This window comes from Astatotilapia calliptera, chromosome 5 (assembly GCF_900246225.1).
Source record: "Astatotilapia calliptera chromosome 5, fAstCal1.2, whole genome shotgun sequence".
NCBI classification, from domain to species: domain Eukaryota; kingdom Metazoa; phylum Chordata; class Actinopteri; order Cichliformes; family Cichlidae; genus Astatotilapia; species Astatotilapia calliptera.
In genome coordinates, this window is record NC_039306.1 from 18931445 (window position 1) to 18946466 (window position 15022).

Sequence of the window (15022 nt, forward strand, 5' to 3'; positions counted from 1 at the left end):
GAGCTTTGTGATATGGCATGTTATGGATGTGACTGAGAGGGAGGCAAGTGTAATAATGAAGATGCTAGAAGTAGAGGCAGCAACGGTGACATACAGTGAACAGCTCACTGTGGGTCTTGATACTTAGGGTGAGAAGTAGGGCATATCTGATCACCAGTGGGTTGCAGATATCCAAAGCTGCTAAGGGATGCCAACAGAAACCTTCACACAGACAAAACTACTTGCCCATGTGGGGCCCAAAGCAGTTTTCTGTAGGCAAGCACATTGTGGGCTGTCCACAGAAAACTTTTTAGGGTCTCCAAAGGATAAAACTGCTGCTATCCCTGCGTGAACACACCCAACTGGGCCCACATGCAATGAGGGGTGGGTTTGCCCTGTCCACACAGCCCCACGCCTACCCACTGTGGGCCCACATGAGTGTGTTTGTTGTGTAGACGCCTAATCTCAGCCACATTCAAAAGACTTTGTCAAAAGCCCTTCTAGAAGAATCAAGGCTGACATATCAGCATATTAATACCTACATTTGAATGAGATGTTCTACAATCACATATGAGTGTAATATTCATGTGGAAACTACTGTGGTCCCCCACAATGGGCCTTCTAGTCGGGCACGCTGTTAGAAATAATCAAAAGTTTCATATTAAACAGCCATTTTTCACATTTTATTAGATCATCTGAACATCCACACATTTCAGCTTACCCAACTCATTTTCAGAGGCTGATTAAAGTGCCACAATTTTAAAAAACATCGTCGCAACATGAATAAAACTGAGTATAAGATGATAAACCAGATAAACTAAGATATGTCACTTTAAATAATCTAATCAAGCAGCATGATGTTTAAAGAAAGAAGTGTGATCAATTAGTCCACAACAATTTCATATGTTTTGAGTCAGTCCAGTTCATAGCTGTACTAGATCAAAATCACCCTGAACTGAACCTTTAAGTAATTCACATTAAATATTACAGCAAACTCCCTGCTTTATTACCAATCTCTAATCCATACAACATCATCACCTGAGCTATTTCATTCCCCTTTACCATGACATAAAATTTCTTATCGACACTTTTCATGGAAGAATGTCTTCTAATTATTCCAGTGTGAAGCTGAGTGTCTCGGTGTCAACCCGGTGTAGTCATCGGGGCCATGGCTTGCTTCATCATGTCTCTAGCAAGAGCGTAGCGCTTCACGATCTCTCTTACGTGTGCTTCTTCCTCCCGCTGAAGGATTCGCAGGAAGTTGCACAATTCAGGAAAGCTAAATGCATGCCACTGTGAAAGAGAGCAATTCACCATCTAAGCCCCATATATTGACAAGTTTATCTTTCTCAGAACAGAATGGAAACTTACATTTACATCCCCTGTCTCGTTCTCTTTCAGAACCAAGCTTAAGACTGTTTCACTGGGGCCAGCGCACAAGCGCAGGTATAGAGGACGCTCATCATCAGACAGTTTACGCATGTACACTAGAGGAAAGAGAAGCAGAATTTCACGATTCAACAATTGGTTCTATTTTAGTTTGTAAGAACAACGCAATATTAGGAATCCTACCTTGACCTTGTCTCTCTGTGCGTTCAAACAAGGCAAACTTTGCCGGGTTGTCCACAACGGTGAACTTATTGAGCAGTGCTTCGATGACTTCTCGTACCCGTGTTTCAGAGCTTATATGTAGGTGCTTTGCAGCATCTTTGGGGAGGTAGAATGATGTCCGCCGCTTCATCCGTCTTCCCTGATAATCATCTTCCTGCATCAAGCTCAAACTCTGACGGGGAGGAGGGAGGGAAATGGGACGAACTAACTGAAAGTGGACCTTGATGAAACCAGTGTAGGACCCATCTTTATTCTGAAGGGTGGACAGATTTATAGCATATAAATGGGAATTAAAAGGTTTAATACATTATCAACAAATATTATGAATAGAAATATGTTCACACATCTACATAACTATGCTGAGATGTGGTTGTAGTCAGACATTTATGACTAAAAAAACAAGAATTGCATGCACAAGTTTAAATTTAATTTGGTTTTTCTTTAACCCACACAGGGTCACATATATACATACATACACCCCACAAATATTTGGTTAAATATCCCTTTGCATGTTGTGAAGGTTCTGACATAACTCTAGCTGGGTATTCGACTGCTCTTCTTGGCAGAACTGGTAGAGTTCATTTAAATTGATTAGTTTCCTGGCATGGTGCTTTTAATGGTAGATCACAAATTCTTAGTATGGTTGAGGTTGAGGCTTTGGGAAGGCCATTCCAGAAGCTTAATGTTAGCCTGCTTTTTCTTTGCTCCATTCCAAAACCAGTTTTGATGTTTGTTTGGGATCATTTTCCTGTTGAACTATCTGGTTGTATCCTAGCTGTTGATTTAGGGCGAAGTTGAAGAATTTGGAGATAGTGCTGCTTATTCATCATTTCATCCACTTTGTGCAATGTACCAGTACCACTGACAGCAAAACAGCCCAAGAGCACGATGCTACCACCACCATGCTTGACAGCTGGAATGGTGTTCTTGGGTTTGAAAGCCTCAGCTTTACTCCTCCAAACATACCTCTTGTCATTGTGGCTAAATAGCTCAATCTTTTCTTGGCTGACGATCAAACTTGTCCACGTGAGCAGTTGCAAATTTTAGTTGAGCTTGAAGGTGTTGATTTTGTAACAGGGGCCTCTTTCATGGTTTGAACCCCTTCAAAAGTGGTGACACATCTGAACAAGTTGTCCATTTGTACATCTGTTTAAACCTATGATCTTGGAAGCGCCAGTTGTTTGGAAATGGCTCTAATGACGCCAACTTGTGTAACTCTAGGATTGTCCTTCTTGGATCTTCACTGAGTTCCTTGGACTTTTCCATTGTTCTGATTATTGGTCAATCCAATGAGTGCTTTTAAAACAAATTATTTTTATGCGTTTTGCTTTTTATACCCATTGTAGTCAATCATGATTACTAATGAGAAGTTTTTAGTTGTCGGTGTTTCTATATATTATAGTTTGTATGTATACTTTTAACCCTGTGTGGATCAGAGAAAATCTAAGGAGCTTGGAAAGAAAGCGACTGGCAACAAAGCAAGTCCAGACACTTTTCTTTCCAAGCTCCTTAGACAACGACGACCTGGATGACTGAGAACCTTCACAGACATATAGCAACAAAGTGGTTTCTGTTTACATACAATCATAATGATTGTATGCAAACCTCTGACCACAACTCTATGTATTTATATGAAAATGCACATTTTTTGCTTAACTGAATCTCAATGAAACTGTTTTTTTCAGTTCCTCACATCCACCATGTAGAGATTGTTGCTGATCTGAGCATTGTATTCCTTCACCTTCTGTTGAATCTCACTAACACTTAACTCCTGTTTACCCAACTCGATCTGTTCATCCTGAAAAGAAAATGGAAAGAACAACAAATAAGCCACGATACAGTGAGCAGAAAGCTTGCCTTCACAACTAGGCTTTAAAAAGGGAAGGTGAAATAAAACAAATGCATGAAAAAAAAGTCAGCTCAATACAAGCTCTTTTTATGTAGCCAGAAAAAAACAATAAAGAAATATTTACTTAAAACAGTTGACCAAAAAAAAAAATAGCCTGATAAACTATGCCACAGCCTCACCAGTACATTACTGTGAAAGAAAGATGAACACACAGTGAAATGCAGGTTCATCTCCCAGCTGCTGGCTTCCTGAGTAAAGGATGAGTCGCTCTTCTAGCATCACCATTACCATTTGCTCCTCACTGACAGTAAAAACGCAATAATGACATCTGGAGGGGGAAACCTACTCCCAGTGGGATCTGCTTAAATTATCTTAAGTGACAATTTTCCCCTCATGTTATTGCTCATCTATACTTCAGAGGATTTTAGTGGAGAAAAATCTAAACCTCGGCATTATTTTAATGTTTTCTATGTTTATGTTTCTATATTTGTAAATGCACTTATAACAACCACACCAATGGCTTTATTTTTGTTGAATTCAATACTTTGCTGCAGCTTTCCCGGGAGCCTAACACATCCAAACATGCAGGCATTAGAACTTCCAAAGCCTTGTAAATGCACTTTCATCCTTCTACAACAAGGCCCCTAAATTGTTCTGATTGTTTTCCCAGTAAAAGGTGTACTGAAAAAAGGATATTATTATCAGTTATAAAGTTACTATTTACAAAATATAATAAAGGATCTGACTGTGTCTGGTTGGTGCACAATCATAAATGAGACCAGGCAGCCAAAAGAAGTGAACTGAGAAGACAAATTCCAAAATAATCTAAAATCTATACTCCCAAGTATTCCTGTGGGGAACCAGAGACGAGAGTAGTGGGCAGCTTCCCTCCATTTGACCTACCCACCTACTCCATATGAATGTAGGAAGAGTTAAGTGCACTTTATTTTTGTGCAAAAATAAAAAAAATCCTAGTTGTACAAATAAATAACAAGCAACTGAAATTTTTCTGTAGCTACGAAAATAGAAAAAATACAAATGAAAACTGCTGTCTACACAAATACACTGCTATTATAGTGTTCTTGTTTTCCTTACCACATTTGTGTCTGTCTCGATGCAGTCATCAGATAAAGCTGCAGGCTCTGCTAACAAACTTCCATGTGTCATGCAGTCCAGCTGGATGGACGGTCGGCACCGGTAGTGACAAGTGTAGCTGCAGTCTATGAGAGTGAGACGAAAAGAGAGCGATAAATCACTAAAGGTGATATATGTCAAGACTTGCGGTGTAGCTTCTTCTCATGTTGTTTCTAGTCGTAATTGTTTTCCCTTCCTAAAAACCTGGCTGTGTCGAATTGCTTCATAGCGCGCTGCTGCATGCAGCAGGAAGGCAAAAAAAAAAAAAAAAGACGCTCCCTGGCTCTACATGTAGCACACAGGAAGTCAAAATGTGATGCTTTCCAGAGCTTCCTTCAGATTAGGAAAAAATGTGTGATAAAATTCCTAATGAATGGAAAAACTAACATATGAATCCTACATACTATAAATCATGTGATGCAGAAAGTGAAGAATACATCACATGTCCTCAGTTTGAACCTCATGAATGGCTGGAGGCTTCCTGTGTAGCCATTTTCTCCCTGTGCCTGCATGAGTTTCCTCCTTGTGCTTTGGCTTCCTCCCACAGTCCAAAAACATGGATGATAAGGCCACTGATGATTCCAAATTGGCCATATGTGTGGATATGGGTTGTCTGTTTCTTGTGTTTGCCCTCTGATGTTCTCGCTTTAGTTTCACAATATTTTTAGTTATTTATTTAAAATTTGCTTTATCTCAATTTCAGCACCTTCTTCAAAGGGCAATGATTAAATATTTCCACTAGTTAATGTAATAACCCTAAACTACTCACTGGATGTGGTAGAGCTGGTAGTGTAGCCACTACCAGCTCCACCACCATCATCAAGTTTGCTGACGACACCGTCGTGGTGGGGCTGATCTCTGATAACAACGAGACGGCCTACCTGAAGGAGATTAGGAATCTGGAGAACTGGTGCCAGAGGAACAACCTCCTTCTAAACGTCAGTAAGACAAAGGAGCTGATAGTGGACTTCAGCACTAAGCAGGAGAGGAACTACCAGACCCCTGTCATCAACGAGTGCCCAGTGGAGAGAGTGGACAGCTTCAAATACCTCGGAGTTCACATCACGCAGGACCTGTCATGGTCCTGTCACATCAACACCATGGTGAAAAAGGCCCGTCAGCGTCTCTACCACCTCAGATGCTTGAGAGACTTCCAACTGCCCTCCAAGGTGCTCAGGAACTTTTACTCCTGCACCATAGAGAGCATCCTGACGGGAAACATCTTAACCTGGTTTGGGAACAGCACCATGCAGGACAGACGAGCTCTACAGAGGGTTGTGCGGTCAGCTGAGCGCACCATCCGCTCCGAGCTCTCTCAATCACACCACCACACAGTACTGACCCACACATATAGTTCTTACACACACACTGGACATTCTGGACATTGTTTTCACTTCATCACTTAAATCACTTTAAGCATATTTGCACTGCACAAGACATAATGTGGATTGCACAACACTGGACATTATATTCTTCATTTCCAGTTAATACTTGTACAGCTGCTGTTATTGTGTGTATATTTATTTATATTTCTTCATACATTCTTATATAGTTCTATATTGTGTATTTTGTTGTACAGTTATTTTATTTTCAACTTTAATTTATATATTTTATCTTATTCTTTCCCAGTTAAATTTACCCTTCATTCTAATTTGTGTTGTATAGTTATTTCATTTTTAACCTTAATTTATATTTTATTCCTTCCTAGTTAAATTTACCCTTTTTAATTTTTCATATTTATTTCCTTTTTTATTCATAGCCTTTTCCTTTTTTGTTTTCTTTAGGTCACGAGCAGTTGTCCAAGCATTTCACTACATATCGTACTGTGTATGACTGTGTACGTGACAAATAAAATTTGAATTTGAATTTGGATACTACATAATTAATCAAAGAATAACGCTGTTTCTATTTCCAATGTTCAAATACTTTCACAAAAGAACAAAGTGAATTTGTGATTCTGTTGCTCGACTCTCTACTTCTAATCTCCCCGGCAGATGGGGCGATGGGAAGTTTACTTGTTCATTAGGAAGATTTGAATCTTTAAAAACAAATATCTAATATATAACTTTTATATACAGTGACTGGCCAGTTTATTATATAAAATTATCAACCACTCGTTCACAAAAATATCTAATCAGCCAATCACGAGAAAGGTGATTTAAGTGACCTTGAAGGTGTGGTTGTGGGTGCCAGATGGGCTGGTTTGAATCTTTCAGGCATCACTGATCTACTGGGATTTTCAGAATTAGATTTTTTTCTTTTGAGTCAGTGGAGGACAGGAGGTCACTGAACAAACTGCTCTCCATCATGGACAGAACATCTCACCTGCTCCACTCCACACCTCAGAGGCAGCAGAGGCACTTCTACCTCAGACTAAATCAACTCTGATGGCATGAAGAAGGCGTCAGGAGACCATTCCCAATGTTCTCTATAAAGGTGTATTATAACTCTTCATTCTGCAGTTGTTTTTCTTTTTCTTAGATTCATAGTGTAAATATTATTTATTAATTGCAATTTGCACTATACTCTCACACAATGTCATTTAAAACACAGTCAAAGTAAGAATAACTTCATTTTTTACTTTTCTTTGTTTTGTTTTGTTTTTATCAGTGCTGTATAAATACATCTCATAGTATAAACCCTTTACTAGACACCTGTGGTGGGTTTTTTTTTTTTACTTTAATTTTGTTGTTTATTTGTGTTTTATTGTAGACTTGATTATTTTTATTCTTTTTCCTACTGCTGTAACACAACAGTTTCCCCTGTGGGATCAATAAAATATCTATCTATCTATCTATCTATCTATCTATCTATCTATCTATCTATCTATCTATCTATCTATCTATCTATCTATCTATCTATCTATCTATCTATCTATCTATCTATCTATCTATCTATCTATCTATCTATCTATCTCAACCTAACCTTTGCACTTTTGGAAAGTGGAGCAATAGAAGCTTTGGATCATGGACAAATCTGCAGCAACTGTGTGATGTTTTCATCTGAGTGTATAGCAAGAAACTTCAAAAGACTACAGTTTTCAGCAAACTTTACTCTACTAGGAATCAGCAGTGCATTTGTCGGAAAATGTTTTGTGCTTTGGATGTGGACGCTTGGAGGGACTGACTGATTTTATAGTCAGGCTGTCAGCTAGAGTTGTGTTTAGGGGATGATGGAGGTCTGTGATGTGAAAGAAGAAGATCTGCATTATCAGGATTTACTTGTTTGTTTTGTTTGTTTCATGGGAACTGTTGACGGTGAGAGAAATAGAGATTATAACCAGGATTATCCTGTAAACAAATCTTTTGTGGAAGTACTTACTGGTGCAGCGTAAACTCTGCTTATAAAGCCCCCAGATGAATTCACCACACAGGTCACACCAGGTGAGATGTGCATGACTGTATGGCTGGAAATCATGACCCACACCAGTCTCTCCTGTGTGATGACCAGAGGCCTCAATGCTGACGTTATCTCCAACCAGACGGACGACACAGTAGTGGCTGGGATGACCCAGGTTTGCAGTCGACGGGGCTACGTGGACAGCTGGAGCGGCCAGCTCGATGGGATCATTTACACTGAGATCCTGCAGCTCTATCAGCTCACATTTAGACATCCTGACCTCGATGCAGAGACGCAGATGCCAATATGTCAGCCAAGCACTTGCTGTCCATGAGCTATTGTGGGTGCATGTTGCCTTTCAAGATGAAAATATATGCACCTTTGCATGCTTTGCAAATTTATAGCGTGTGAGGCAAAAAAAAAGGCACTGGGTCAAGATTTGATTGAGTCCACTGTGATAATGGCCTCTAAGTCCCCAGGAGCTGCAAGACAGGTAAAACAAAAATGTTAATGGATACGTTTAACATAAACATGCGTTCAGCATGTGCACTGTATGGGTTTTACGAATAAAAAAAATAAACCAAAAGATTAGTCTTTGTTATCTGATGCCAGGATAAGATTATATTAAAATGTGGGACAAGACGACAAGTATGATCCTGTACAATCCTGGGACAACTCGTGTTGTTTGACAGTAGGACTGTGAGGCCAAACTGCATATTTAAGACAAAACATTGACACTAAAAGTGGAAAAATAGCAATTGTTGCATGCAGAAAGCACAGAGCTATGTCAGAAACAACTGGCAACTTCAGTAACAACCACATGGCTCATACTTTTTGTTGATAATTGTCAGTTTACTTTGAAGAACCTGAATACATCATTCAGCTGAGACAGACAGCATGTGCACACTGCTTGCCAGTGTTGATCTCTGAGCTGCAGAAACTGATAATAATAATAATAATGATGATAATAAAGTCAAATACCACTAGGAAGAATAAGTGTACATGCTCACAGGTTCATCTGGATCTCTTTAAATTAGTGTCCTTGTGGAGCTGCTTTGTGCCGTGAATATGAATACCCGGGAGTCTGTCTGCCAAGTGGGTCACCACACGGTGCAATTATTCACACAGGGCAACAAGAGCCCATTGTAACCGTCCATAAGTATCCATGCAATTTATTTATTATGGGGGGTCTTATCGGTTTGTTTACCAGTCGAACTCATGTATGCTTAAGTCTTCACGACATCTTATTGTTTCATTGGTCATCTGATTTGCTTAATGCAGCTCTGCGTGTAACGGAGTTAATCCCGCAGTCTGAGACGGGACGACAAACTCAAGTTGACAGTCACACCCGAGCAAAAATCCGTATTTTTTGAAAGACAAAGTGTTGAAGATGACCTTACCTCGCTTACTTTATCACCCACACTCATTCTACAGGGAATCTGAAGAGCGTTCGCAGCTTCTCGTTGAATTAACAGCGACCCGTCCCTCGTCCGACGCACGCACTTCTGTTTGCGCATGCACATTGTGGGTGTGGGATTACCGTATAATCCCATATGAGTATTAAGCTACACTAAGAGGAATCCCCTCTGTTCTCATCAGACACTCGACTGTTAGATGGAGTTGTAAGTGGGAGCTGTTCTTGATGATACTGATGATAGCTTTGGCAGGATGTTAAAACAAATTAAAAAAAAGATCGTAAATTAAATATAAACGGTTACTAAATAAATTTATTATTATTTTTTCATCTCTGTGTTGTTGCTGAATGACGCATTTCATTTGGGAAATTCCTTTGACAACAAAGCCCAGTATTTAATAAACGTTGCTGTATCAGAAAGAGTAGCGATCATTTAAAAAAAAAATAAAAATTTAACTGTTTAATTCCGAATAACAAAATTAATTCTTAATGATAATCTTTTAGTCCATAATAAAACAGTAGATATGCTTAAACGGATACTTGTTTGAAATGAACAGAATGATTCATTTTTGATTTGGGGACACTTGAACTGGCAAATCAGTCAGAGAGAAAAAAAAAACCTTCCAGGCTCCAATATGGCAGATTCTCCCAGGCCAGAAATGCATGTTAGAATACCATAACATGATTTATTCATGTCCCACACGCTCACTCTCTGTTTCTCACAAGTGGGAGTAAGGCACATCTGAAGCTACAAGAGGGCATGAGATAATTTCTCTACAGTTAGTAACGACTAAAAACCAGCCAAACAGAAAACAGCGTTTTCACAGTTAAAGGTCCACAGCTCTGGAACATCAGAACAGATAAAAAAGGAAGGGAATGTATGGCTTAATGAAGAAATAGAATAGAAGAATAGAATAGCCCTTTATTGTTATTGTACATGTACAACGTAGTCATGGAAATCTGTCACTAGAATGGGTCTTTTGGGCTCTGCAAAAAAAGAGCCACGTCGCTGCAACCCCCTCTGGCCTCGGCTCCGTGGCTGCTGGGTGACCCCTCATCTGGGGCTCTCCTCAGCTCTTCCCAGGAGGGTGGCACGGTTGCCCCTTTAGTGGTCCTCCTTGGGTCTTCGTACTCTGGGCCCTCTGGTTGTCTGGGGCCTGGATCTCCTCCATACCTGCTTCATGCCCTGGGGGACGAGGCTATGGCCCCCCACACTCCCTAGCAGATCGTTACATGGAGAAACCTTTTGAATACAAGCGTGCTGATCCACACAGGTATGCACACAGGTATACACACGGGTGTTCACAGACACAAACTACACCTTTCTTGGCTGCTACCTCAAAGCACATTGTGCGCTGTTGATCTTGCGTGCTGCACAATAACATTTAATATTTAGTATCTACTGTTAGCTAGTTTATTGTGATAGTGTTATATTTATTATGTTGGTCTTTTTTGTTTGTTTGTTTTTTTGTTTTTTTCTTCTCTCAACAGGTGATCCAGGTGTTTTTCTTTCTTTCTTTCTTCCCTCCTTTCTCACTATCTAGTCTTCCCAGTTTGTCTTTCTCTCCCTCTCTTTCATTCTTTCTTTCTCCCTGTCCTATCCCCCAGTCATCTCTGTCCCGTCTGTAACAACTGAAAATAAAATAAAACAAATATATAATTATAATAAAGGTCAATCAAATGGACTGATGTGGCAAGGCCATGATGATGCACTTGGTAAAGTAAATTCGCTAGGCATCTTTTTTGGCCTTCAGACAACAATTCTATTGGCTAAAGATCCAAACGGGACAGGCAAAAAAAAAAAAAAAAAGAAGAAAAAGAATGGGTCTTTTGCTTTTTTCCAGTCTCTTTCATTTACTTTTCTCTTCAGTTAACTGAAAACATGCTCTATTGAACTAAGGTCAGGTGACTGACTTGACCATTGAAGAATATTTAATTTCTTTGCACCCAGAAACGTTTGGGTTGCTTTTTCAGTATGCTTTGAGCTATTATCCATTTGTACTGTGAAGTATAGTCTGATCAGTTTTGCAGCATTTGGTTGAATTTGGGCAGAGAGTATAGCCCTGTGAACTTCAAAGTTCATCCTACTAGTTCTATAAGTAGTCGTATCTTCAAGAAACACTGCTGACCTGGGTCCACTGGCAGCCGTACATGCTCATGTCATAATATTGTCTCCATGTCTGATAGATGACGTAGTATGAGCCGTTTCTCTCATCCTCCACACTTTTCTCTTCCCATCAATCCGACACAAGTTAATCTTGGTTTCATCTGTCCAAAGATTTATTTCCAAAACTGTGCAGCCTCTTTTCGATGTTCTCCAACACAGTATAATCTAAACTTCCTGTTTCTGAGTGTAACCATTGTTTTTTGTTGTAAGCCTTGTGTATTTCCATTCATGAAAGTGTGTCTTGATTATAGACTTTGACAATGACATGTCTACAGTGTTCTTGACTTGATTTGATGTTGTGAATTGTCTTTCTTAACCATGGAAATAATTCTGTTATCATACCCTTTAAATTCCTGCCAGGTCTACTTGCTCCTTTAAAGAACCAACAACGTGAGTATCTAAAAGCAAAAGCAACTTTACTGCTCATGCTTACCTTTTAAGAAGCTTCATTTTTAAAGCCTGCAACAGTGAAGACATGCAGTACCCTGTGTGGTGTGCATTGTATAGGACGGAGAGAGGAGACAGATACTCTGACTGACAATGTTGTTGTTTTCTGTGCTCTTTGTGACTCTGCAAGTGTGGAAGCCATGCAGAGTCACAAGCTTATTAGAGCGTAACTGAAGAACAACAACTAATAGGCAGCTGACCAGTAAGTGCTGGGTGTGGAACTGGTGCCATTAGTCTGACATATAACATAAACTGAGGAAATGCTTTAGGTACTTTAGATGACACTTCTTATCCACTGTGCAATAAATAGCATGAGGGATGCATCTAATGGCACCGAAATTTATTTTGCAGAATTTTCTCAATAACCGACAACTACAAAACCACTTTGTTAGAGATAAATACACCTTTTCAAGGACCTTGACCACGTGTTAAAGGGCCTGGCAGCAATCGCGTGCAAGTATTCAAGCACTTTTGAGGAGAGGTTGTACTACAATGCTCTGTCCACGTCAGCTAGCAACTGAAGCCGGCGGTTAAGCTGGTCAGAATAAAATGAAAGGAATTGTGGGAATTTCGGTTTCAGAATAAAAGCTTTACCATGTAACAAGATTGCCGTTTTATTTGGATTTGAGTTATTTCTGAGTCTTTGCACAGACTACTACAGGTTAATCAGACAAAGCTCAGATCTTGGGCTGGTGGACTAAAAATATTATGTCTGTATTTTTCAGATCAGACAAGCCAAGGAAACGATTGTTATGAAAACTCTTGTGGAGATGCTCCTATATCAATAGATCATTTACAGAACCCAAGGTTAATGCTCCATCTGGTATGTTATAACCTTATTTACTTACATGATTTAATTCAGGATAAGGATAAATGTGTTTATGTGCAGGACTGTGTAACATACATGTTTGAGAGGCTAATTCAGTCAATATTTAGGGGGAATGCGCTGCGTGTGAATTTTGAGACAGAATGCATGTGTGTGACAGAGAGGGAAGCAGGTGTAACATCTGCAAAGAGCAGAGGCAGTGAAAGTGGATGAGTGTGAATACCTGGGGTCAACCCTCTAAAACAATAATGCATAAGAGAGATAATGAAGTTGAGTATCAGGGATGATCTGTGACAGATGGACAGGCAGCAAGAATGAAAGGGGACCCTTACAAAATGGGTGAGACCAGCTCAGGTTGAGTTAGTGAAGCAAGGCTGCGCTGGTTTGGGCATGTGCTTGATGTGAAGCTGCGAGAAGGAAAAGTCAACAACAGTGGATCATCATCATGTGGAAACACTATAAATGCATCCTCAGGCACACGACCAGGATGCAAAAGAGCTATTTTCCGACTGTTGTCAGGTTGCTGAATAAATTACGACCTGTTAATTTACTTTTATTTTTATTGCTATTTTGATGTCAGACATATGCACTTTTACTAATGCATTTGAGCATATATAAAATGTGGTGTCTCACTGTGTTTCTGCTGATCTGTTCTGAAACAAAAAGTTTTTCACCCACTTTTTACTTTTGCTAATCTCTGATGTGACAATAAATCTGACTCTGACCCATAAAGGGAGCAGCTAAAATAAAAGAAAAAGAAGAAGCAGAAGAAGAAATAATAGTAGTAGAAGAACCGTGTCAAATGTGACACAATCGGACCAGATGTTAATAACGAAAATCTTTATTGTATTATTTGACAATGTGGGGATTTCAGATTCAGGTAAATCAGCTGACATGTTACAGAGTCTCCGGATGAACGTTTGTGTGGAAGTGCTCCAACGTACTTTGTTTTGAAAACCCTAGCCGGAAGTCTTATCATCGCCGGCGGAAAACACCAACGCTTGACGTGTGTTGACGTCACGACAAGGGACATGTTAATAAATTACTAATGTAGGCTTTTGTTTGTGCCGGGTTGTTAAATAAAACAGTGGAGCAGCAAAAGAAGACAACGCAAGGACTTTTGGCCCATCGTCACTTCCGCTTCTCATTGATTCAACTAACGGCGAGTTCACGTCGGTCACATTGTGGCGATTGAGTGAATTTTAAAGACATGGTTCACAAGAAAGAGCCTGAATCAGAGCCTCGGCTTTATGGCTTTACCAGAACAGCGTCTGTTGTGTTGACCCACCTCATCTGCTTTGGCTTCGCTGTCTTCATCTCAGTTCTCTCTCGACCCGGTACAAGTGAGTGCCTTAAGTAATCACACATTTCTACAGCAGTGCCCGTCATTGCATCGCATTTAATTTGATTTCCTGTTTTGTTTTAGGTTGGTTTTCTTGGCATCCTTTCTTGATGACCCTAGCTGTAAGTTTAAACAGTTAAAATGTTCTTAGATTCTTTAATTGATCAAATTTGCCAACGACTCAGGTAATGTCCTTTCCCTCCAGTTTTCCTTCTTCATGACAGAAGCTATACTCCTCTTCTCACCTGAGGGCTCTCCTATCAAAAGTTTTTCACACAAAACCAAAGGTGGTGTTCACCGGCTCCTGCAGGGCCTCTGTGCTTCTTGTGCAGTCCTGGGCTTTGCTGCCATCTTTTATAACAAACACCTGAGTGGTAAACCCCACTTCACCTCGTGGCACGGTCTGTTGGGCCTGCTGACAGTGTGTGTGGTCATTGCGCAGTCCTTGGCAGCGATGCCTCTCAGTTATCCTTCTCTAGCCAAAGGCTGGTCCCTCGCCAAACTCAAGCGCTACCACGCGGCGTCTGGACTCATCACCTACCTGCTTGGCAGTGCCAGCATGCTCCTGGGCCTCTGCTCTGTGTGGTTCGCTGGAGCTGTCAGAGAATACACCTGGTACCTGTCAGCAGTCTGCCTGGTGCTCAGTGCCTTGGTCATAATGAACCAAGTCTCCAGATCTTACATGGCTAAAAAACGGTTCCAGTCCTGATGAGGATGTAAAAGAACTTAAGATGAGCTAGCCTCACAGATTAAACTTATTTGAGTTGGATGTTTGTTTGTTTTTAAACTGATTTACATGGAGGGCAAAAGGTGCTGGTTTTTGCTGCCATGAGCCTCCCTGATGTTTTGTTTGTTTGTTTGTTTGTTTTTGAAGAAGAAAAGGCACTATGTGTGATTTATGAAATCCTTTTTCA

General features: G+C 40.2%; 2 protein-coding genes across 2 annotated transcripts; one reads left to right on the forward strand and one right to left on the reverse strand.

Annotated features, from left to right (window-relative positions):
- Positions 1 to 640: 640 nt before the first annotated feature.
- Positions 641 to 9429, reverse strand: rassf1 (Ras association domain family member 1). The gene is made up of 7 exons (XM_026167791.1): positions 9313 to 9429; positions 7895 to 8394; positions 4535 to 4659; positions 3284 to 3388; positions 1552 to 1843; positions 1351 to 1466; positions 641 to 1272 (listed from the first exon to the last, which is right to left on the reverse strand). Exons 2-7 carry the CDS (start codon positions 8184 to 8186, stop codon positions 1123 to 1125), a joined length of 1080 nt encoding a protein of 359 aa, XP_026023576.1. The 5' UTR covers positions 8187 to 8394; positions 9313 to 9429; the 3' UTR covers positions 641 to 1122.
- A 4263-nt stretch (positions 9430 to 13692) lies between these two features.
- Positions 13693 to 14877, forward strand: cyb561d2 (cytochrome b561 family, member D2). The gene is made up of 3 exons (XM_026167800.1): positions 13693 to 14109; positions 14193 to 14230; positions 14314 to 14877. The coding sequence occupies exons 1-3, from the start codon at positions 13977 to 13979 to the stop codon at positions 14815 to 14817; spliced, it is 675 nt and encodes a 224-aa protein (XP_026023585.1). The 5' UTR covers positions 13693 to 13976; the 3' UTR covers positions 14818 to 14877.
- The last annotated feature ends 145 nt before the right edge of the window (positions 14878 to 15022 follow it).

Coding starts and splice junctions, on each gene's coding strand:
- cyb561d2 (XM_026167800.1), top strand. CDS start 13,977: ATGGTTCACAAGAAAGAGCCTGAATCAGAGCCTCGGCTTTATGGCTTT. Junction 14,110..14,192: donor TCTCTCTCGACCCGGTACAA/GTGAGTGCCTTA, acceptor GTTTTGTTTTAG/GTTGGTTTTCTTGGCATCCT. Junction 14,231..14,313: donor CTTTCTTGATGACCCTAGCT/GTAAGTTTAAAC, acceptor CTTTCCCTCCAG/TTTTCCTTCTTCATGACAGA.
- rassf1 (XM_026167791.1), bottom strand. CDS start 8,186: ATGTCTAAATGTGAGCTGATAGAGCTGCAGGATCTCAGTGTAAATGAT. Junction 3,389..4,534: donor TCGAGACAGACACAAATGTG/GTAAGGAAAACA, acceptor TTTTCTTTTCAG/GATGAACAGATCGAGTTGGG. Junction 1,273..1,350: donor ACGAGACAGGGGATGTAAAT/GTAAGTTTCCAT, acceptor TCTCTTTCACAG/TGGCATGCATTTAGCTTTCC.